Source organism: Molossus molossus, unplaced genomic scaffold, assembly GCF_014108415.1.
Source record: "Molossus molossus isolate mMolMol1 unplaced genomic scaffold, mMolMol1.p scaffold_m16_p_7, whole genome shotgun sequence".
Taxonomy (NCBI): domain Eukaryota; kingdom Metazoa; phylum Chordata; class Mammalia; order Chiroptera; family Molossidae; genus Molossus; species Molossus molossus.
In genome coordinates, this window is record NW_023425401.1 from 34,559,750 (window position 1) to 34,583,868 (window position 24,119).

A 24,119-nucleotide genomic window follows, 5' to 3' on the forward strand; every position below is an offset into this window, starting at 1 on the left:
GATGACATGATATTATACATAGAAAACCCTAAATACTACATTAAACATCTACTAGACTTAATAAATAAATTTGGCAAAGTACCAGGATACAAAATTAACGTCAAGAAATCTACAGCATTCTTATACACCAATGATGAACTCATGCACAGAGAAACTGAAAAAACAATCTCATTTACCATCGTGGTCAAAAAATTAAGATACCTTGGAATAAACTTAATCAAAGAAGCAAAGGACTATTTTCAGAAAATTACAGGACATTGAAAAATGAAATAGAGGAAGATATAAAAAAAGTAGAAGCACATACCTTGTTCATGGATTGGAAGAATTAACATCATTAAAATGTCCATACTACCCAAAGCAATCTATAGATTCAATGCAATTCCCATCAAAATACCAATGACATATCTCACAGAACTAGAACAAATACTTCAAAAGTTCATATGGAACCAAAAAAGACCCTGGATAGCCACAGCAATTCTTGAAAAAGTAGGACAAAGTCGGTGGGATCACAATACCAGATTATCAGGTTATACTACAAAGCTACTGTAATCGAAACATCCTGGTACTGGCACAAGAACAGGCATATAGATCAGTGGAACAGAACAGAGAACCCAGAAATAGACCCAAGACATTATATTCAATTAATATTTGACAAAGGAGGCAAGAGCATACAATAGAGTAAAGATAGCCTCTTTAATAAATGGTGTTGGGAAAATTGGACAGCTACATGAAAAAAAAAAAAAAAAAATGAAACTAGACCATCAACTTACACCATACACAAAAATAAACTCAAAACAGTAAAAGATTTAAATGTGACCCATGAATCCATAAAAATCCTAGAAGAAAATGTAGGCAACAAAATTTCGGACATCACACACAGCAGAATTTTTACTGATACATCACCTAAGGCAACAGAAACAAAGGAAAAAATAAACACATGGGACTACATCAAACTAAAAAGATTCTGCACAGCAAAAGAAACAACCATCAAAATGGAAAGGCAACCCACTGTATGGGAGAGCATCATTGCCAATATACATCACATAAGGGGGTAATTTCTAAAATATATAGAGTATTCACACAACTCAACAAAAGGACGACAAAGAATCCAATTAAAAAATGTGCAGAGGAGCTGAATAGACACCTCTCCAAACAGGACATACAAATGGCCAAGATACATATGAAGAAATGCTCAACATCACTAATCATCAGAGAGATGCAAATTAAAATAACAATGAGTTAAAACCTCACACCTGTCAGAATGACTGCCATCAACAAATCATCAAACAAGTCTTGGCAAGGATGTGGAGAAAAGGGAACTCTAGTACACTGCTGGTGAGAATGCAGACTGGTGCAGCCACTATGGAAAACAATATGGTGTTACCTCAAAAAATTAAAAATTGAATATACATTTGACCCAGTGATCCCACTTCTAGGAATATACCCTATGAAGCCTGAAACACTAATCAGAGAGAATATATGTACCCCAATGTTCATAGCAGCACTATTTATAATAGCTAAGATCTGGAAACAGCCCAAGTGTCCATCAGTAGACGAATGGATAAAAAAGCTGTGGTACATATACACAATAGAGTACTCGGCAGCTTAAGAAAGAAAGATCTCTTATCCTTTGAGACGACATGGAGGGACCTGGAAAGTATTATTCTAAATGAAACGTGCCAAGCAGAAAATTACAAATACCACATGATCTCACTTTTTTGCGGAATATAATGAACATAACAGTCTGAGGAATAGGGTAGACCCAGAGACGTGGAAGTAGGGTATAGACTGACAACCCTCAGAAGAGAGGGTGGTGGGGGAGGAAAGAGATAAACCACAGAACTTATATGCATGTACACATAACCAATGGACATGGACAACAAGGTTGGGGACAGGGGGGGTGTTGGGGAGGAGGGTGTCAATGGGGTAAAAAAGGAGAAACATCTGTAACAAAAATAAAATTAAAAAAATAATAAAATTAATAAAAAAACCGAATCAAACAAAGCTGGGGAAGGGGTAGGGGGATTGGGAGGAGGATGTCAATGGGGCGAAAAAAAGAGAAATATCTGTAACAAAAATCAATAAAAATATTTTTAAAAAAAAAAAAAGGAAAAAAAATAATAAATTCAGTTTCTATGTTACACTTAACTGGGAGTTCCAAAATGTAAACAGTAACATTATTGAGTATTCATTATATAGGTACTGTGCCTAATCACCTTACACATATCACATTTAATTTCAACTGCCTAGGAAAGTATGTAACTTGTCCAAGATTATTTCAGTGTCCTTGTATTTAACCCTGGCTGTCTGAGTTGTATTTGTAAATACTTTTTCTTTATTGATTTTAGAGAGAGAGGAAGGGAGGGGGAGAGAGATAGAGACACTGATGAGAGATTACATCGATTGGCCACCTCCTGCATGCCCCTAATGGGGGATCAGGCCCACAACCTGGGCATGCACCCTGACCAGGAATCAAACTGGCGACCTCTTGGTGCATGAACTGACACTCAACCATGGAGCCACACCAGCCGGGCACGGCTGTCTGAGTTTAAAACCCATGGCCTTACATAGTTCTACCTTGTGCACTTAGTTCTATTTCTTTGTTGATCAAATATGACCAACTTCACATGCAAGATTTCTAAAGCTCTCTTGTTGGGTTAAACTCAGTTAAGATAGTACCTTGGGAAGACACAACTAAATGGAAAGCTATTCCATGCTTATGGATTGAAAGAATATTGTTAGAATGTCTATATAGCCAAGCAACCTGATTCAATGCAATCCTTATCAAAATTCCGATGACATTTAAAAAAATTTTTTTCCCATTAATCCTCACCCAAGGATACTTTCTCCATTGATCTTTAGTGAGGTAGGCGGGGAGAGAAAGAGAGAGACACAGACACACACACACACACACACACACACACACACCAATGCGAGAGACACACTGATTGGTTGCCTCCCACATGTGCCTCGACTGGGCCGGGGACTGAACTGGCAACCCAGGTATATAACCTTGACCAGGAATCAAACCTGTGACCCTTCGGTGCTGGAGCCAATGCTCTACCCACTGAGCCAAACCGACCAGGGCTCCAGTGACATTTTTAACATAGATAGAGCAAAGAATCCTAAACTTTTTTTTTTTAAATCCTCACCTGAGGACATTTTTGCATTTATCTTCAGATAGAGTGGGAGGGAGAGAGGGGGAGAGAGTGAGAGAAACAACAACATGAGAGAGACACATCAAGTGGTTGCCACCCACACGACCCCAACTGGAGCCGGGGACAAACTGCAACTGAGGTACTCACCCTTAGTGGGAACCGAACCTGCGACTCTCTGGTCTGCCGGCTGATGCTCTAACCGCTGAGCCAAACCAGCCAGGACAACAATCCTAAACTTTGTATGGAATCACAAAAGACCTTGACTAGCCAAAGCAATCTTGAAAAAAAGAACAAAGCTTGTGCCCTGATTTCAAATTATATTACAAAGTTCTACTAATCAAAATTGTATGGTATTGGCATGAAAATAGACACATAGATCAGTGAAACAGAATTAAGAGCTCAGAAATAAACCCATATATGGACAATCAATTTACAGAAAGGAGCCAATATACAACAGGCAGTCTCTTCAATGAATGGAGCTGGGAAAACTGGATAGCCACATGCAAAAGAATGAAACTAGACCACTATCACATACCATACACAAAAATTAACTCAAAATGGTTTAAAGACTTGACTGTAAGACTTGCAAAAATAAAAGTCCTAGAAAAGAGCAAAGGCTTTAGGCTCCTTGACAGTGGTATTAGTGATGTTTTTATGAACCTAAAATACTTAAAAGTCAGGACTTTCAACCTTAGGGAAGAAGAACCAAGTTGGAAACATCATGCTACCTGATATCAAATTATATTACAAGGCTATTGTAATCAAAACAGCATGGAACTGGCATAAAAACAGATACACAGATCAATGAAACTGAATAGAGAACCCAGAAATAAATCCATACCTATGTGATCAATTAATCTATGGCAAAAGAGGCAAGAGCATACAATGGGGTAAAAATACAATATCTAATAAATTATGTTGGCAAAACTGGACAGATAAATGTAAAAAAAAAATTAAACTAGACCACTATATACAAAAATAAACTGAAAATAGATTTAAGACTTAAACATAAGACCTGAAACCATAAAACTCCTAGCGGTAAACTCTTCTACATGGCTCTTAATAATAATTTTTTGGATATATATTTCCTTGGGCAAGAAAAACAAAACAAAAAATTAACAAATGAAACTACATCAATCTAAAAAGATTTTGCACAGCAAAGGAAACCATCCACAAAACAAAAAGACCTACAGTATGAGAGAAGGTATTTTACAGTAATACATTTGATGAGGGTTAATATCCAAAATATATAAAGTACTCATACAACTTAACAAAAAACAAATAATCCAATTAAAGAGGACCTGAATATAGATTTCTCCAAAAAGGACATAAAGAAGGTCATAGACATGAAAAGATGCTCAACATCACTAATCATCAAAGAAATGCAAATTAAAACCACACTAAAATGTCCCCTCACACCTGTCAAAATGGCTATCATCAATAAATCAACAAACAAATGTTGGCGAGGATGTAAAGAAAAGGAAACCCTCGTGCACTGTTTGGAATGCAGATTGGTGCAGCCACTATGCAAAGCAGTATGGAGATTCCTCAAAAAATTAAGAATGGAACTGCTTATAACCCAGCAATTCCACTTTTGGATATATATCAGAAGAAACCCAAAATACTAACTTGAAAATATCTATGCCCCCGTGTTGATTCCAGCATTATTCGCAATAGCCAAGACATGGAAGCATCATAAGTGTACTTACACAGATGAATGGATGAAGAGGTGGTGCACATATACTATGGAATATCCCTCAGCAATTAAAAAAAAGAATAAAATTTTGCCCTGGCCAGTTTGGCTCAGCGGTTAGAGCGTTGGCCTGTGGTCTGAAGAGACTCGGGTTCGGTTCCTGCTAAGGGCATGTACTTCGGTTGCAGTTTGTCCCTGGCCCTGGTTGGTCGTGCGGGTGGCAGCCACTCGATGTGTCCCTTCACGTCGATGTTTCTCTCTCTCTCCCCCTTCCTCTCTCTCCTCCCACTCTATCTGTACAAAAAATGGAAAAATATCCTCGGGTGAGGATAAAAAAATAAATAAATAAATAAAATTTTGCCATTTGTAACAACATAGACCTAGAGTGGCAGTTCTCAACCTGTAGGTTGCGACCCCTCTGGGGGGTCGAATGACCCTTTCACAGGGGTCACCTAAAACCATCGGAAAACACATATTTCCAATGGTCTTAGGAACCGAGACACCGCTCCTCTCTCCATCTCCAGGCGGGTCCGCCCACATGCGGATACGCCCACATACAACATGAGGAACTGCATTAGGAAGGTTGAGAACCACTGACCTAGACGATATTATGCTAAGTGAAATAAGTCAGAGAAAGACAAATACCATGTAATTTCATTTATACCTGGAATCTAAGAAACAAAATAAATGAACAAACTCATAGATACAGAGAACAAATGAATGGTTACCAGACGGGCGGGAGGTTGGGAGGCTGGGTGAAAAAGGGGAAGGGATTAAGTACAAATTGGCAGTTATAAAATAGTCATGGGAATATAAAAGTACAACATAAGACTTCCGGTCAAGATGGCGGGTAGGTAAACGTGGTATCACATCCTCCCACAACCACATCAAAATTACAAGTAAACTACAGAACAACCATCATTCAGAACCACCTGAAATCGAGCTAAATGGAAGTCCAACAACTAGGAAATTAAAGAAGCAGCCACATCAGACTGGTAGGAGGGGTGGAGGGGCTGGTCCCACACCCACGCGTGATGCATAAAAATCAGGAGGACATCTCAGCTGGGAAGGTCCTCCCTGAGGACTGAGGGGTCCCCGTTCCACACCAGGCGCCCAGCTCAGGGTTCCAGTCCCAGAAAGAGAATCTCCGTCACTTCTGGCTGTAAAACCAGTGGGAACTGAGGCTGAGGGAGAGTGTGGCTGCTGAAGCCCCAGGCAGCTCCTCTTAAAGGGCCCACACACAGACTTACTCGGACTTGCTGCCTCTAAGCTGGGAGGGGAGGCAGCTTGAGGGGCGCCAGAGACATACAGGGAAGAACTGAGCTGTTTGGCCTTGGGATGAGGGCTGGAGAGGCAGCTTTCTCCTGGACAGACTTGCTGGTGGAGGCTGATGTTCCTTTAGTGAGCCCTTCCCCAGGGCAGCAGACAGCCACCATATTTAGGACTCCAGTAACCTGGCTCACACTGTTTGCCCTCGCTCCAGTGCCAAACAGCTCAGTTCTTCCCTGTATGTCTCTGGTGCCCCTCGAGCTGCCTCCCCTCCGAGCTTAGAGGGAGAGAATCCGATAAGTCCGTGGGCGGGCCCTTTAGGGAGCTGCCTGGGGCTCCAGCTGCTTCAGCTTCCCTGAGCCTCAGTTCCTACTGGTTTTTCCAGGCAGAAGTGATGGGGACTCTCTTCCTGGCACTGGAACACTGAGCAGAGAACCTGGTGTGGGACAGGGACCCCTCAGTCCTCAGGGAGGACCTTCCCAGCCATGGGAGCCTCCTGATTTTTATCCGCCACACGTGGGTGTGGGACCAGCCCGACGCGCCACCGCCCCTCCTACCAGTCTCGATGCAGCTGCTGCTTTAATTCCGTAGTTGTAGGACTTCCATTCAGCTTGATTTCCGGCGGTTTTGAATGATGGTTGTTCTGTAGTTGTAACTTTGATGTGGTTGTAGGAGGACGCGATACGTTTACCTACTCTGCCATCTTGACCGGTAGTCCCCAAAATGCAGATTATTTTAATTGTACAATGATATTAACATTGGACATGAAATTACCACCTGGCCAACTCACACTTTTGAATACTCGAAATAATGTCTAATAAAGTGAGAAACAAAAACATAAATAAATAAAAATAAAAAATAAAATAAAAGGACAACACAGGGAATATGGTCAATAGTATTGTAATAACTATGTATGGTGCCAAGTGGGTACTAGACTTACTGGGGGGGGGGGTGTCAATTTGCAAGGTATATAAATATCTAATCACTATGTTGAACACCTGATACTAATATAATACTGTATGTCAACTGTAATTGAAAAAAGAAGTTAGGTTTTTAATAGTGACTTGTGCCTACTTCAATTTTTAAAAAAAATTTTATTGATGAGAGAAATAGACAAAAAGAGAGAGAGAGAGAGAGAGAGAGAGAGAGAGAGAGATTTGTTGTTCCACTTATTTATGCATTTATTGACTGATTCTTGTATGTGCCCTGACCCCTTGGTGTATTGGGAGGATGCTCTAACCAACTGAGCTACCAGCCAGGGCCACGCCTACTTAAGTTTTTTTTTTTTTTTCTTAAAAAAAAAGTTTTACTGATTTCAGAGAGGAAGGGAGCGGGAAAGAAAGAGAGAGACATCAAGCCTTCTACTTGGGGATGGAGCCCACAACCCAGGCATGTGCCCTGACCAAAACCGAACCAGCAACCCTCCGGAGCACTGGAGGACACCCAGCCAGCTGAGCCACACCAGCCAGGGCCCTACTTGGATTTTGATGTGCCACTCATCAAGACAGTCTGAATTTCTTAGTTTATTTCCCCAAGTCCCCAGCAGCGTAGGCTGATTTAGCAGGAGGTTTCAGTGAGCCCCTTTACAGCTGCTGTTTTGCTTTCTTTAGATTGAGGGGTACCCATTATTTTCCCCAATTTAACCAGATTTGCTGTTTCTGGCTGCCTGTGCAGTTCCTGAGACCTGTCAGGACCCTATAGATGAGGTGGGCCACAAACCCAAATGCTGTGGCCCACTAGGTCTCACCATAGAAATCCTAGGGTCTCTCACACCCCCGTTTTCCACTTACAGGATTAGGACAAACAAACTCGAAGGGCTCAGAACGCACCATGAGCGGAGCCCCGTCCGAGAGATGCTTACCGGAGACCGGACAGCAGCGAATGGAGGGGTTCCGGGGTTCCTTCACCTGTCTGGGAGCAGGCCCGGAATCCTCAGCACCTGTCTTCCTACCATCTTGTCGCCCAAACTTTCAACGGACAAAACTAAAACAATTTAGTAACACATGTGATGTCCTTTATTCAGGAGAAACAAGCCATGCCTGGGGGAGCCAGAACCTCGTAGGCAGCTGAGCCCAGTTCCCGGGAGGGACGTCGCCAGAGCGACCCCGGAGCGCAGGGGCTGGAGGCGGCCAGGCGCGCAGAGGGCGGGCCGGGCTCGCGGGCCCTTCCCCAGGCGCAGGTGAACTACCTGCAGCCGAGCTGGAGGGCTGGGCAGGTGTTTCCTGTGAGCTCAGGCCGACTTGGTGCAGGTTTAGATTTGTGGCATGAACCTCCATTTTCTGCGCCCCGATATACAAAATGCCCTTTTCAGGCTTACTTGGTATAAATAGGCCTTTGACTATCTTCCTAAATATCCCGAAGCGGGATACTATCAGATCTTCTCCCTCTGTAGAAAGAAAAGCTTTTATCAGCTGAACTTTATAATATGTACTAAAAGGGCACTAACCTCAGCAGGTGTTCTCACTTCTGGGGGCATATTAGAATCACCTTGAAATTTTAAACATGTTTTCCTATTTTTAGGTTTCACTAGAGGTTCTCATTTCATTGGTTGCTGAGGAACCTTGGAGCAGCGGGCTGTTTGTTGGTTGGTTTGGTTGGTGTTGGTTTTTAACTCTCCAGAGGTGATTCTAATGTGTTTGTGATTCGTCGGTATAAAGGTGGGGGAGGGTGGTGATGCGAAACAGGTTCACAATCCACATGATTAAGTACTGAAATACAGAACAGGATAATTAAGTGAGCTCATGTGCATGGCCCTGCTGGTACCGAGCACGTGGAGGACTGTTTTCGGCCTTTGTGAGCTCAGAACCTCTCAGACCTGTTAACACAGCCTCCGTGATGAGCATCTCCCAGCGTGGCTGTGCGGGCTATGCCCTCTCAAAGGTACCTGGGTGAGCTGAGAACCAGCCCAGCCCTCGGTCTGTAAACAAACCCCGAAGTGGCCTCCACATTGAAACTCTCATGCGGGTACCAGCAGGCGCTGGTGGGAGCCTGAGGTGAGGGCCGAGTCCCAGAGCGGTGCGTCCTCTTCCCGGTCTAGGGTGTGTACCGAAAGGGCAAATCGGTCTTTCAAGTAAGAGGCGTAGTTCCCCTTGTTATAAATAAGGGGAGACATTTTTCTCCCTTTTTCTCAGATTATTTACCATAGAAAATTGTAAATGCAAGTATTTTTTTAGTCCCTTCGAGATGTATCTTTTTAGAAATGAAATCAGCTTCTGTCAGCTTTAATGTCTTTCTCAAAAACCTGGGATCCATCTCTGCAATGTCAACATCTCTCCCCCATTTTCTATGAGAGGTAGGAGGTTAGCTCCGGGTTGGAAAAGTAACGCCCGTCATAAAGAACTGGTCAAGTTAGAAAGAACTGTGTGTGACTAATGGTGCTGTCTCTTAGTTAACAACTAGTTCATGTTTATCTTGAGAACAGGTATGTAATGGGTCACATCTGCTTGGCTATATAATGGGTTGAGAGTTCTTTCTGTCTGCAATCAGCCTCTTGGCCAACTGCCTGTGATGAACATCCCACTCTGGTTTAATGCTCAGTCGATAATAAGAGTGTTTTCTTTCTTGACTGTCTTTGTGGGGAGGATTTCTGGGCTGAGAGATTCGGTGTTTTGTTTTGTTTTCCCCAGCAGCACCTTTACTCTTTATTCTTCACACCTTCCCAATCCACGGATAAAAGTAGTTAAAGTACATAGGTGTTTTTGTTATAAACCTCTCCCTTCTACCCAGCTTCTAACATAGAAGTTAGAGTAGTTTGAAATAATGATGTTATAAGAGGTTGAGGCTATGATTGCAGTTTTTCTGCTTGTAGTTGAGTAACTATATGCCAGTCTGTCATGTTGCATAAGAAACACGAGTTAATGATTCCCAACGCTTTAACAGAAAAAAGAAAAAGAGAAGAAAAAGAGAGTTGTTTGGTTTTTAACTTTGTATACACATTTTCTGACATATAGAAATTATTTTTATAATCCAATCTGTTTTTCTTTCCCCACATCATCTTCTTCATTACTTTCCATTTTAAAAAAATTATGAAAGTGCCAGGCAAGCATGGCTCAGTGGATTGAGCATCATCCCAGGGACTGAGAGGTCCCAGTTCAATTCCGGGTCAGGGCATGAGCCCAGGTTGCTGACTCCATCACCAGGAGGCGTGCAGGAGGCAGTTGATTGATGTAATATCTCTCTCATATCAATGTTTCTCTCTCTCTCTCACCCTTTCTCTCTAAAATATAAAACAAACAAACAAACAGCCCTGGCTGGTTTGGCTCAGCGGTTAGAGTGTTGGCCTGTGGACCAGAGAGACCCAGGTTCAGTTCCCGCTAAGGGCGCGTACCTCGGTTGCAGTTTGTCCCCCGGCCCCGGTTGGGGCCATGTGGGTGACAACCACTCAATGTCTCTCTCACATTGATGTTTCTCTCTCTCTCTTTCTCTCTTCCTCCCTCTCTCCCTCCCCCTCTATCTGAAGATAAATGCAAAAATGTCCTCGGGGAGGATAAAACAAACAAAAAAACAAAACCCACAAACATATTTTAAAAAATTTATCAAAGTAATACATATACATCATATTTTGTTTTTTGTTTTTTTAACCCTCACTCGAGGACATTTTTGCATTTATCTTCAGATAGAGCAGGAGGGAGAGAGGGAAGAGAAAGAGAGAAACATCAACGTGAGAGAGACACATCAAGTAGTTGCCATCCACACGACCCCAGCCGGGGCCCGGGACAAACTGCAACCGAAACCGGGACTCTCTGGTCCGCGGTCCCATGCTCTAACCGCTGAACCAAACCAGCCAGGGCTCTACACAGTTTATAATGAAAAAACGGCAGGGCCTCAGCATCAGGACTTGATCAGAGAAACAGAACACTAGGAATGACAGACAATAAAGAAGCTGTAATAGAAATTTTACTTGACACAATTGTGGGAGCCTGTTGGGTCTGTGTAAGGCTTTTGCTTCTGCACTTGGGGCTGGGGCCAAAAGTCAGCAGGGCAGGCAGTCTGGAAGGGAAGATAGGCTTGAAGTGGAGGAGAGTAAGGACAAACTTGAATCTGCATCGGTCTCTCACGCTTGCCAAAGTCGCCAGCTTGGGTGATGCAGATGCCCTTCATCACAGTTAAATGTGTGCCTGGCCCAGGATCTGATGAAGCCGAAAAAGGTCACATCTGAGTCCTTTCCCAGAATCACTAAGTGAATATATGAAATTAACTAAATCCCTGAATGTACTTCTTCGGCATGCCATTTATCTCTCTTGCATGGTTTTAAGAACTACTATTTATTAAATGTTCTATATACTTATGGACTAAAAGTTGATGGTCCCTTGCCAGTTGGGCAGTCTGCAAACAAATGTGTGTCTGTGTATGTATGCTCATTGTAGAAAAGTTGGAATACTAAAAAGTGTAAAGAAAAATGCACACAAATGCACTATAACTTGGGCATTATCCTCTTGTTTGTCATTCAGGTTACTTCTTGTTTCTCTCTGGAGCTGACCTTCTGGCTTATATTTTTGGGGTGTAGGAGATACACCCTCTTACAAAAGAAGCTGACCTTCTGGCTTATAATTTTGGGTGTAGGAGATACACCCTCTTACAAAAGAAGCTGACCTTCTGGCTTATATTTTTGGGTGTAGGAGATACACACCCTTACAAAAGGTGTGGTGCATATATTTGGTATGAAGTAAAAAATACAGTTCCTGTCCGGCCAGTGTGGCTCAGTGGTTGAGCATCAACCCATGCACGAAGAGGTTGCCTGTTCGATTCCCACTCAAGGCACATGCCCAGGTTGTGGGCTGGATCCCCAGTGGGGGGCATGCAGGAGGGAGCCAATTGATGTTCTCTCTCATCGATGTTCCTCTCTCTCTCTCTCTCTCTCTCTCTCTCTCTCTCTCTCTCTCTCTCTCCCTCTCTCAAAAGAAACAAAATAGCCCTGGCCAGTTTGACTCAGCAGTTAGAGCGTCGGCCTGGGTTCGGTTCCCTCTAAGGGCATGTACCCCGGTTGCAATTTGGCCCCGGCCCTGGTTGGGTCATGCGGGTGGCAGCCACTTGATGTGTCCCTTTCACATTGATGTTTCTCTCTCTCTCTCTGTCTCCTCCCCTCCCACTCTATCTGAACAAAAAACAAAAAAAATGTCCTCGGGTGAGGATAAAAAAAAAAAAAAAAAGAAGCAAATAAAATAAAAAACAACACTAAAAACCACCTAAAACATATCCAGGGTAGCAAAAAAAAAAATCCACAAAATGCCCCTCCCTTTTCTGGTCCAGAACAGAACATCATTCTGAGTCTGTGTAATGTATCTATGTAGTTACATATACACATACACACACACACACACGTAAAATAATTCTATATTTTTTTCATTCGTGTCCTTATGATTTCACTTACTTAAGGTTGAAATGCAATTGGGATTCAAACTTCTCTATGGAAAACTTAGTCCTGGAAAGCTTTTCACGGCCAAGAACCCGAATGGTTTAGGGTAATTTTTTCAGCCACTTGTATTTTTATTTGTGTAAGAGAACTAGTTAAAGATCATCTTAAAAACACCCTGTTAAGCCCTGGCCAGTTTGGCTCAGCGGTTAGAGCGCTGACCTGTGGTCCGGAGAGACCCGGGTTCGGTTCCTGCTAAGGGCACGTGCTTCGGTTGCAGTTTGTCCCCGGCCCTGGTTGGTTGTGCGGGTGGCAGCCACTCGATGTGTCCCTTCACGTCGATGTTTCTCTCTCTCTCTCCCTTCCTCTCTCTCCCTCCCGCTCTATCTGTACAAAAAATGGAAAAATATCTAGTGAGGATAAAAAACAAACACCCTGTTAATCTTAGAACAAGAGAATTTGTAGTTTAAGCCAAAGTTAGTATGAACTAGTATTAAGTAAAATATCAACAGGCATCTTCATAGGAACATCTAACTTGAACTCTACACTAAGCTCCTCCCATAAGCCAGGACCTGGGGTCGGGTCTGTGGGAGTTACAAAGCTGGAGATGGAGGACACCATCTCTGTCCTCCAGGGAACACAGACACTGGGGTGGGGCCAACAGAAGTAGAAATGGAAATGCAAAAGAATAAAATAGAGATTGATTTCAAGGAGCCATGGGAATCTGGAAAGGTCCCACGTAGAGATAGAAATTGAGGGCCTTAAGCAGGCTGCAAGAGTTAAAAACAAGAATATCAGAACATATTGCATGGTGTCTATGTTTCTGAAAAAGGAACAGTTCAGCAGGCTGATAAATAAGACATAAGTTGTCCAGCTACAGAAAGATGCTTGATGATTCCTCAGACTTATTTGTGATATTTTAATAAGATGCAATAAAAACCATGTATTGATTTGCAGGGGTGGGGGTGGGAGTGGAGAAAGAAAGAAAAGCCTTTGGTGGAATTGGAGAACACAGTTTGAACAAGAACTCAGAGCCAGGAAAATTAGGAGAGTGTCAGTGGGGAAACATTTCAGTTGTGGTAAGGAGGAGACAAGGCTGAAAACATAGACGGGGCAGACCTTTGATAATAGCAAAAAAGGTATGAATCATCCCTATAAACAGTGGAAGTCTTTGGTGTTTGTTGAAGAAAGTGAAAATTCAATTTATTTTAAAAGATTCTACATAAATAGGTTATCAATTTATAAACAAATGGTAAGTATATACTCTGGTTTTAAAATATTTCCTCATTTTAATAAATATCTTACATTAAGTGTTCATTTTATCAGACAGACATTCTTTGATTTTCCTAAAATCTGTTACGTATTGATGATGAACCTGTCACTCCAACTTATGAATACTACAACACTGCTGTTTTCTATTTACACCATTTTTGGATAGAAGGTCCTCTTTTATTGTTTAAATGAAATAAATAAATAAATTCGAAGTAACTACATTGTAAAAAATACATTTTAATACACTGTGAAAAATACATTGTGAGAACTACATTGTATTAAATTACATTGTATTAATATGTATTTTTAAAAATACATTAACACATTTAAAATACATTGATTAGCATTTAGTTATTTACAATGGTATTTACAATCAATTTTACTATAATTTTTGTGAACAGAATGATAACTACATACAGAGAGCTCACTATAGACATAGAACTATCTCTGGTTGCTTCTTTCTAATACACATACAGTAACCTGTAGAAAAGGGTAACACATAGTTAAAGATGCTACAGCTCAAAATCATTATGATTAAATTAGATCCTGACAAATTCTCCTGGGTTAGAAATTGCTGGTTCCATCAGAAGAGGAGACAAGTGTTTACAGTCTCCACTTCCCCCTGTTGTCACACTGCTGCTCCCTGACTTAGCTGACTTCACTGGAAGTAAACCTGTACCTGAATTCTGGAAAATTTCATATTCAACAGGCCTGCTAAGTCCAGGGCATTGTTTTAAGCCTATTATTATGAGTTGATAGCAGGTGGTTTACCTTTGGGGTAGACTTTTTTTAGATATCAACACTAACAACCAATAAGCCTTTATTTTTCATTACCAAATTTTTTAAATTTATTTTTCAATTATAGTTGACCTATTAATCATTTTTATGACTGTCCAATGGTTGTGCTAATAGTAGTCAAGAAGCAATGAAGTGGGGTGCCGGAACCGTCCAACTTTCCTGTGTGCTTTTAGTGAAATTAACTGTCTGCACTATAAAATTTTATAGTTTGATTGAAGGCCTCATTTTGACTGACAAGGTAGGTGAGGTCAGTGATATTATGATCAACAAAATGACTCTGAATCCCTATTTGCTACAGAAGAATTAGATGAAAGTTTTAAAAGGCCTGGGCTAATAAAATTATCCACAGATCACTTTCCTTCAGGTTAAAGCAGCCAACAGTCTGCCACAGCCATTTTCTAGATGAGAAAATAAAACTAAGGTAGCTTTGTGCCAGACACTGTTGGTCATAGCTACATTTTATTGGGTTCAGTCCTTGATCAGAATTATAAACCTTAATTCATATCTTGTTCTTATAGAAAAATACAGTCCATTTTATGAGTTTCTAGAAATAAATTATGGATAAAAATAGACACTATGTTCCTAATGGTCTCCTTGGGAAGATATACATACGTAATATTTAACTTCAAAATATATTTAATTCTTTTCTATCCTTTTTAGTTTTCCAAGTGACTTGTAATAAATAAGCTAATGATTACTGGGTAATAGGGAAAAACTTTTTAGTCATTTTCCATCTAAGAATTTCATTAAATAAACATGTGGTATATCTTGTAGTAATGTGAATAGACAACTGGAAATCCAGTTTCACTTTTCAAACTACAAATGGTTGGCAACTGTTTCCTTAATAGTTATTGCAGGAGTAGGTCCAACATGAGTCCATATATAGCCCTTCTCTGGTCTGGTGGGAACTGTGGGAAATGGTGATGAACGTGACTTGAAATATTCAGAGGGTGCATGACAAACAAATTCCAAGTATTCCATCTTCCTTGGAAGATCCTCCTCCGGTCCTAAAGGCAGCCAATGGAAAGGTTAAACACATTTTTGAACATAAGGATCTTTATCATAAAATGTTAAAATACCCAGACTCTAGGAGAAACCAATCTGGTGGTGACCTGACATTAGCCCTTGGAACATGTATTACTCTAAAGTTACTCATCATTAGTTTCTCCTTTAACTGCTTAAGGAATATAGCATTCTCCCCAAAACAGTACCTCAATATAGGAAGAAATCTTAAAATATTTAGCCTTATATAGTGTTTATTATATGCCTGTACTGTTCTTAGTACTGTACATTTATCAATACTTTGAATCCTCACAAAAGCCCTCTGTGATAAGCACTATTATTATTCCCATTTTACATATGGGGAAAATGAAGCAAGAAAGATCAAGGAACTGGCCCAATATCACACAGCTAGTAAGTGTATAGGCTACGAACCCAGACAGTCCGGCTCCAGAGTTTGTGCTTTGGGGTCTAAAGATTAGGAAAAGGAGTCAGGAGAGGAGCCCAGAGGTGATTCTGTCACATCACTGCCTCTGCTGAGAATCCCATCCAATTGTTCAGGTGCATGAAAGTCCACCCTTTTATGTACTTACTAAAACTGGTCATATATCAATTTTGACATGCAGGAGAGAATTAACAGTGGAATGTTATTTGTCCCTGAATTCTCGCTGAAAAAAAAATGTTATATGTCTTTTTCTCAGAATGCAAAATTAATGCATGCTCACTGCAGAAAAATTAAAAGGTTCAGAGTAATTTAAAAACTCTGAACACTTTCAAAATTGAATTAATCAGTAACTTCTTGTGAGTCTACATAAAGAACGGTTTGTACTATTTCTTTTGGCAGCACTGAAATTATTGAGTACAGTGGCTGCCATTTCAATGATCAACAATGATATATTACAAAAAGTCTGGAATGATACATGTGAAATGTAGAAGGGTACATACTGAGAAAATGTAAGATTCTAGAAATAACTGTGATAGTTCCTTCGGAAATTATTTTTGAGTAGATTTTTATAAGTAACCTAAATAACCTAGTTCCTGAGCAATAAGTTCTTTTCTTTTCTTTTATTTTTCTTTATTGATTTTTTAGAGAAAGGAAGGGAGAGGGAGAGAGAGACAGAAACATCCATGAGCAAGAACATCAACTGGCTGCCTCCTGCATGCCTCCCACTGGGGATCTGGCCCACAACGTGGGCATGTGCCCTGACTGGAAATTGAACTGGCGACCTCCTGGTGCATAGGTTGACGCTCAACCACTGAGCCACACTGGCCAGGCCAATAAATTTTTATTTTTATTTTATTTTTTTCTTTTCTTTTCTTTTCTTTTTTTTTTATCCTTACCCAAGGATATTTTTTCTATTTTTTTGTTCAGATAGAGTGGGAGGGAGAGAGAGGAAGAGAGAAAGAGAGAAACATCGATGTGAAAGGGACACATCAAGTGGCTGCCACCTGCACGACCAACCAGGGCTGGGGACAAACTGCAACCAAGGTACATGCCCTTAGCGGGAACCGAACCCGGTCTCTCTGGACTGCAGGCCAACGCTCTAACTGCTGAGCCAAACTGGCCAGAGCCAATACATTCTTGTAATAGTTTAATCCTGGGTCACTTAAAAATATCTTATCCACATCATTTTTTAGCAGGTGCATACTGCCCTAACTCTAAACAACTGACAGCACTCAAACTCCAGCTGTATAAAATGTCTTTCATGGCCCTGGCCGGTTTGGCTCAGCGGTTAGAGCGTCGGCCTGCGGTCCTGAGAGACCCGGGTTCGGTTCCCGCTAAGGGCACGTACCTCGGTTGCAGTTTGTCCCCGGCCCTGGTCGGTTGTGCGGGTGGCAATCACTCGATGTGTCCCTTTCACGTCAATGTTTCTCTCTCTCTCTGTTCCTCTCTCTCCCTCCCACTCTACCTGAACAAAAAATGGAAAAATGTCCTCGGGTGAGGATAAAAAAAATAAAAAATAAAAAAATAAAATAAAATAAAATGTCTTTCATGTTTTCTGTAAAACTCTCTACTTTATTGTAGTTAATGATACTTATGCTTGCTATGGACTAAACTGTATCCTTCCCAAATTCATATGTTGAAGCCCTAACCCTCAATGTGATGGGTTTTGGAAACAAGAGCTTCAGGGAGGTAACTAAGATTAAATGAGGTCATAAGGGTGAGATTCTAATCCACTAGGACTGGTGTTCTTATAAGAAGAGACCAAAGGAGTGTGCACTCCAAGAAAGTGGTGGTCCACATGCCAGGAAGAAAGCTGCACCAGAAACCAACCCTGAGAGCACCTTGATCTTGGACTTCCAGCCTCCCGAACAGTGAGAAAATAAATGTCTGTTGTTTGAGCTATTCAGTCTGTGGTCTTTTGTTATGGCAGTCCAAGCACACTAATGTATTCTTATACCTAATAGCAAAGACTTAACTGGGTTCAAGAACCTGTGCATTTGTCAAACTCACCTATGATGTAGGATGCGGGATCGAACTGGTCCCTGGGGCTAGAAAGAGTGGGAATGAGCCATGTCAGTGCTGCGCTCTTCTCACAGTACTGGTCCTGGATAAAACCCCTGATCTGAGCATAGTAGAGTTTTCCATCTTGTTCATCAATCACAGAAACAACATCTCCAATTTGGTAATATACTCCCTGGGGGAAATAGAAGATAATACCATATTTAAAATAAATAGAACAGCACCACAGCTATGAACTGAAACTAGTTCCTCAATGTAAAAGCAAGAGTTTTCTAAGTGGTCAATAAAGATCTCTGAGATGGATTAATGTACTGGTGTTTACATGGTGGCGCCAATTCTAAAGTCATTTCACTTTTGAATGAAAAAGTTTCACGCACAACTTGCATCTAGAGAAAACGTGTTTATAAATAAACTTTGATTTCCTACCTCAACAGTACTGTCCCTACTTTTGTGCCTACAGCCATTAAGCTGTAGAAATACTAAGTGACTTGCTGAAAGCCACATAAGGCAGAGCTGCAGCCGAGGTTCCTACACCAGCTCAGTGGTCTATCTCTGTACTGGCTTAAAAGTCAGTGCTTCTCTGGTGAAAATATGCTCTAGACACTTCTCTCCTCAACCATCGATTAAGGAAAAGAGATACTATGAATTCAAACCAAAGAAATGATAGAAACGCTTTTGATTATAATCAGTCTTCAGGATAGGTTTACCCTCAATTTACTATACCTTTCCCAGTCTCACTGGCACCTATCTCTTCCTTCAGGTTCACTGTGATATCCTCCCACAAGGCGGTTACTGGTATTTCTGGCTTTCAAGGCTTTGAGTGCTATCCATACTCAAGTAACTAATCTGTGCATGTCTTGTGTTTAGGCCCCTTATACCTCTGCCTGTGCCATCTATCCCCCATCCTCTTTCCTGGGTCTTGAACTGGAAATAATCTCTCATTGGATGATCAAATTTTTGTTGTTGTTAATCCTCACCTGAAGATATTTTTTTCCATTAATTTTTTGAGAGAGTGGAAGGGAGGAGAGAGGGGGGAGAGAGACAGAGAGATGTGAGAGAGACACATCAATTAGTTGCCTTCTGCAAGTGCCCTGACCAGGGCTGAGGACCAAACCTACAATCCAGGTACATGCCCTTGACCAGAAATCAAACCTGAGACCCTTCAGTGTGCAGGCTGATGCTCTAACTGCTGAGTCACATAGACCAGGACAGCTGATCAGCACTTCCTTCAGTGGGGGCAGGATCCAGTCTGCAGGTGTGATTCATCACTGTTTCCCTCAAAATGGCCTTGGCAGCAAGTAAAGCTGCTGGGTGTGCACCTCAACCATAAAAATTATTCTGAGAAAATATTTCCAGTAACTAAGCTGTGACATGAGCACCGGATAGGCCAGGAGTTGGGAGTCTCCTGGTGGACACTTTATCTATGTGTCCAAGGGTGACTACAGCATCTGGATCATTCTGGATGGGTACAGTCAATGTGGGCCACAATCAACTACTTGCTGGTTCATAGACACATAGTAGACAGTAATAAATTACCGATACTTGCAATAACAGGTCTCATGTACTTTCCATTGAGACATGCCTAAAAATCATCAGTACACTAAGTTTTTAGCTCAATCAGTTGCTTCTGAACTTAATCTGTAAACTCTATGTTCAGCTGTGAAAATGATGCACAATTTGAAAATGTGATGATAATTTTTACAATTCACTGTCTGCTTACTTTATTAGGTGGTTAACATACATGATCTCACTTGCCCCAATGAGGTCGTTTCTATTTACAATTCCTATTTCATAGATGAAGAAACATCAGAGAGGTTAGTTCTAGCCAAACCACACTGCCACTTGCCCAAGCAGTAGAGCCAGGAGCTGAGCTCTGGCATCAGGTGGCCTCACTCTATGCTTCTTGGCTATGTGATCTTGGACCAGTAATTAACCACTCTGTGACTCATGTCCTCATCCATAAAATGGGGATAATAGTACTTACTTCATGGAGTGGGTTGAAAGAAACAAAGCATGTGAAATCTCACCTCAGTGCCTGATAAATAGGAGGCACACAGTAAACTTATCTATGTATTATTAACAATGTATGAAATGCTGGAAATATAGGAGAGATGTCTGCCTGTGTATAGACTGTTTCAGACTATACAGATTCTGGGCTAGCAAAAACGGGTACACTCAAGGGATACTTCCCCTCCCACCTCAGCCCTGGATGAGCTGTTTTATAATAACTACCTCTGGGAGAAATAGCTTCGAAAAAAACCAAAAACTATCACAAGTTTTACAGAGTAGCAGAGACCTTCAGACCAAGCCAACATTTCAGTAGCACACTACACAGTAGGCCCAAATCTTCCTCGGAGACTCTACAGATGTTTACCTTGTAGAAGATTGATTCTGCAGTAATTATGGTGGAAACTGACTCAGGAGCTTTGATGGGCTATGAAAAAAAAAGTAAAAATATTAGCACATTCATTCTCTGTATGTGTGTGTGTTCAGGTATTTTTCCAGCCATATGTGAGAGTTCTGTAATTTGAGAAACACTAACTTTGTTGTTTGGTGACAAAACTGCAAAAAAAAAAAAAAAAAAAAAAAAGGATTTTCTAAATGTTGTGGCAAAGCGCAAATATGAGTATTTCCACTGCATTTTCTGCTACCATTAACTTAAAAATTGCTGGGAACTAGAGGACAAGCTTCTGATTATGCTGCTGAGAGCTAACACAGGCCCTCTCAGAGCTTTATTACACATTAACATTTTAGTTATAAAATATACTGCCTCTAATGGCCTGAGCATAACAGAAATGGAATAAAAAATGGTAGGTGAGCACAAAGTGAAAAAGTGTTTCCTTAAAGACATTTTCCATCTCAGCTTAACTATGGAACCAACTATGATACTCGATGTCATCAGAACCTATTTTCTAGCAAGCCGGAACTAAAGCTAAAAGAAACTTCCTTGGGAGTTCCTGGTAATCTGCCACCGCCAGCCCATCATTGAAATCCACTCTTAAACTGAAATACACACTTTTATGCCACAACAGAGAAAGCAGACCTCCCCAAATATGTCTTGGTATCATCCTTGAAGAGGTTGCTATTGAAATTGATACTGAAATAATTGCAGAGAACACATTCTATCACACTTAAGAGGAAAACACATAAGCGATACAGCTATAATCAAATGGATATTTACTTAACATGTTTTTTCTACTTAACAAATGCCTCATTTTTAGACTAAATTATAAAAATCTTGAACAAATTAGGGACAAGTACTCCCAATGAGAAAAGAACCCACAAGCTGCACAATATACTGGATGCTCCTTTGTGTTTTATGGATGAATATGCCCTTACTGGTAAGTCAACCATTCCTGCTCTGAAAAGGAAAGAATACCATACAGAGGTCTAAAAAAAATTGTCTACAATGCATTGTCCATTGTGTTGGACCATGTCCCCATGTATTTACAAAGATAATGATAATTTACTGCACGAAAAATGTGCTTTTGACTACTCTCACCACAAATCATTCAACGACCTGTTTTCTTACAGCAAAAGATAAGGGTTTAGCAAAAATGTAATCCATATTAACCAAATTGATCATAAGTCAGTAAAATACATTTTCTGGGTCTATAACAAACAAGTAGGGAAATGAGTTCGAGTATTATTTACTTAGATCTTTAAAAAACTGAAGAAACAGTTTTCTTAGTGTAGTTGGCCATACCATAATCCTTTGCATAAAGAATCCAATAAAGTGCACCCAAAGTTTATGCTGCTTCTAGACTACATTTCCCAGAGGAAAGAGAAAAGCTAAAAAAAGCGAAAGGGTATTGCTAACTTCATAAACAGTAAGCCTCCTGCAACAGAGCTGAAGCCTCTTTAGAAAGTGTGGCCCACTCCCCAGAATGCTACAGAAGGGCTCCCAGGAGGAGGGTTCAAGTTCAGTGGCCGGAGGTGACGGCAGAGGCAGGAAACATTACACACAATGCTATTACAGTTAAAAAAAAATACCACAATCATCTTACATTTTTTAATTTAAAAATATGTCTTCTCCCTTTTCCTTTAGTGGAAACTTTCTTTTCGGCGGCTGGAGCAGATTTGTACTTAGTGTTTCTGAGCCGAGCAGACCTCCTGTGAATTTCCTGCTTACTCTGTTACATAAAGAACAAAAAAGAGAAAGAAAGAAAGGGCGTGGAAAAGCTGCCGCACGAACACAAACATCTCACAAAGATCCCCTGGCGCGCACTGGACGCGGACGTTGGGAATTAAGCAGGGTGCACCCCTCCCATGGAGTGCTGCGCAATCACAAGCACTGGGCTAACGGAACAGGGAGCCCTGGGCACGCGCCGCGAGCCTCCGAGACCGGCGGGACGCTAGAACCGGGCAAGAGGCAGGACGGGAGTGATATCCACGGAGAAACCCCCGGCGACTCGGTCCTCCAAGGGCGAGCCAGCCCCCTCCTTCCTACTCCGGAACCTACGCTGCCGCTTAAAAGGAGGACATGACAGTGTTACTAGCATGACACGAGGACAAAACCGCCTTTATGAACAGGGACAAGTCCGGCAGCACGGTCTGTGGGAACGTGTGGAGGAGGAGGTGTCTGGTTGCTACCAGAACAGTGTTACAAGGGGAGGGCTTTCCGGAGGATTTGCAGCTTTCCTGCTGCCTGGGACTCACAAGAGGGCTCAGAAGGGGCGGACAGTGAGGGTCCCAGGGCTGAGGCGGCGGCCCGCGGGCAGGGACGTTGCCGGAGGCCCGCGCTGGGGGCCTCCACGGGCGGAGGGGCCGGGGAGCTCACCTGCTTGCCGCCCCCGCCCCCGTTGCTCTGCGAAGGGGCGGCTGAGGTGCTGGCGAAGGTCGCCGCCCCGAAGCCGCCCCCGCCGCTGCTGCCCCCAGTCCCGCCGGCGGCCCCCGAGCCGGCGCCCCCGCCGCCCGCGCCGCCCCGGCCGGAGCAGTGGTGGCAGAGGATCTCCCCCTGCGGGCTCTTCTTCCACATGGAGGACGACGTGGTCTTGCAGACGCTGCAGGTGGGCTTCAGGCCCAGGGGCATCGTGGCCGGCTCGGGCGGCCCCCGCGGGCGCAGCGACACGGGAATGGCGACCGCCGGCCCCGGCCGCCCAATGGCCGGCCCGCCACGTCCAGCGACAGGAAGAGCGGCTGGGGCGCGGGCGCCAAGCTGCCCACGCTGGGACCAGGCCGCGGCCGCTGTCCCTGGAGGCAGGAAGGCGACTCCCGCTGGGCGCCCAGCGCGGGCCCGGGCCACCGAGGCGCCGGGAGGCGGGGCCGGGGCGGGGCGGGGCCGGGGAGGAACCCCGAGCAGCCACCCTGAGGCGGCTTCCGGCGGTGGGCGGGGCCCGCGCCGCGCCCCGCCTCACCGGAAGTGCCGCACTGGGGGCGCGCTGCTATTGAGTGTGCTGTTCGCAACGTTTTGGCCTTGGGCCTAGGATTCACAGGTAAAATACAGGACGTCCAATCAAATTGGAATCTCAGATAAGCACAGAATAATTTTTTAAATATGTGTATTCCGTGCAGTATTCGTGTTTATCTGAAATTCAAACTTAACTGAGTGTCCTGTATTTTTTTTAATGATTTTTTTTTTTTTTTTTTTTAGATAGAAAGGGAGAGAGAGAGAGAAACATTGATGTGAGAGAGAAACATGGATTGGCTGCCTCCTGCATGCCCCCCAGTGGGGATCAAGCCTGCAACCCAGGCATGTACCCTGACCAGGAATCGAACCAGGACCTCTCAGTCCATGGGACGATGCTCAAGCCACTGGGCCACACCGCCAGGCTGCCCTGTAGTTTTATTTGCTAAATATGGCATTCCTTCTTGGGACCCCTGTACACTCTTAGTAAAATAGAACCAGAGCCATGGATACATGGAACAGACTGACAGCTGTCAGGAGAGGAGGCAGAAGGGGACTGGATGAAAGAAAGTGAAGGGATTAGCCAAGGAACATATATGCCTGACACACAGGCACAGACAGCAGTGTGGTGGTGGCCAGAGGGAAGGGGAGGCGGGGACTGGGTGGAGTTGGGCAAAGGGGGGAAATGGGGACATCTATAATAGTGTCAACAATAAAAACAAAGATAAAAAAATATAATTTAGACTCTCAAGTACTTTTGTTTATAT

The 24,119-nt window shown here is 42.6% G+C and overlaps 1 protein-coding gene across 1 annotated transcript; it reads right to left on the reverse strand.

Moving 5' to 3' along the window:
* Positions 1–14,093: 14,093 nt before the first annotated feature.
* GATAD1 (GATA zinc finger domain containing 1) lies at positions 14,094–23,269 on the reverse strand. The gene is made up of 5 exons (XM_036247618.1): positions 22,786–23,269; positions 22,013–22,138; positions 20,380–20,439; positions 17,997–18,180; positions 14,094–15,549 (listed from the first exon to the last, which is right to left on the reverse strand). The coding sequence occupies exons 1-5, from the start codon at positions 23,035–23,037 to the stop codon at positions 15,359–15,361; spliced, it is 813 nt and encodes a 270-aa protein (XP_036103511.1). The 5' UTR covers positions 23,038–23,269; the 3' UTR covers positions 14,094–15,358.
* Positions 23,270–24,119: the final 850 nt, after the last annotated feature.

Excerpts from the sequence above, each read along its gene's own strand:
- GATAD1 (XM_036247618.1), bottom strand. The coding sequence starts at position 23,037 with ATGCCCCTGGGCCTGAAGCCCACCTGCAGCGTCTGCAAGACCACGTCG. Across the intron at positions 22,139-22,785 it reads GGGGCGGGGGCGGCAAGCAG|AGTAAGCAGGAAATTCACAG; the intron begins GTGAGCTCCCCG and ends TTTATGTAACAG. Across the intron at positions 20,440-22,012 it reads ATATTTTTAAATTAAAAAAT|CCCATCAAAGCTCCTGAGTC; the intron begins GTAAGATGATTG and ends TTTTTTTCATAG.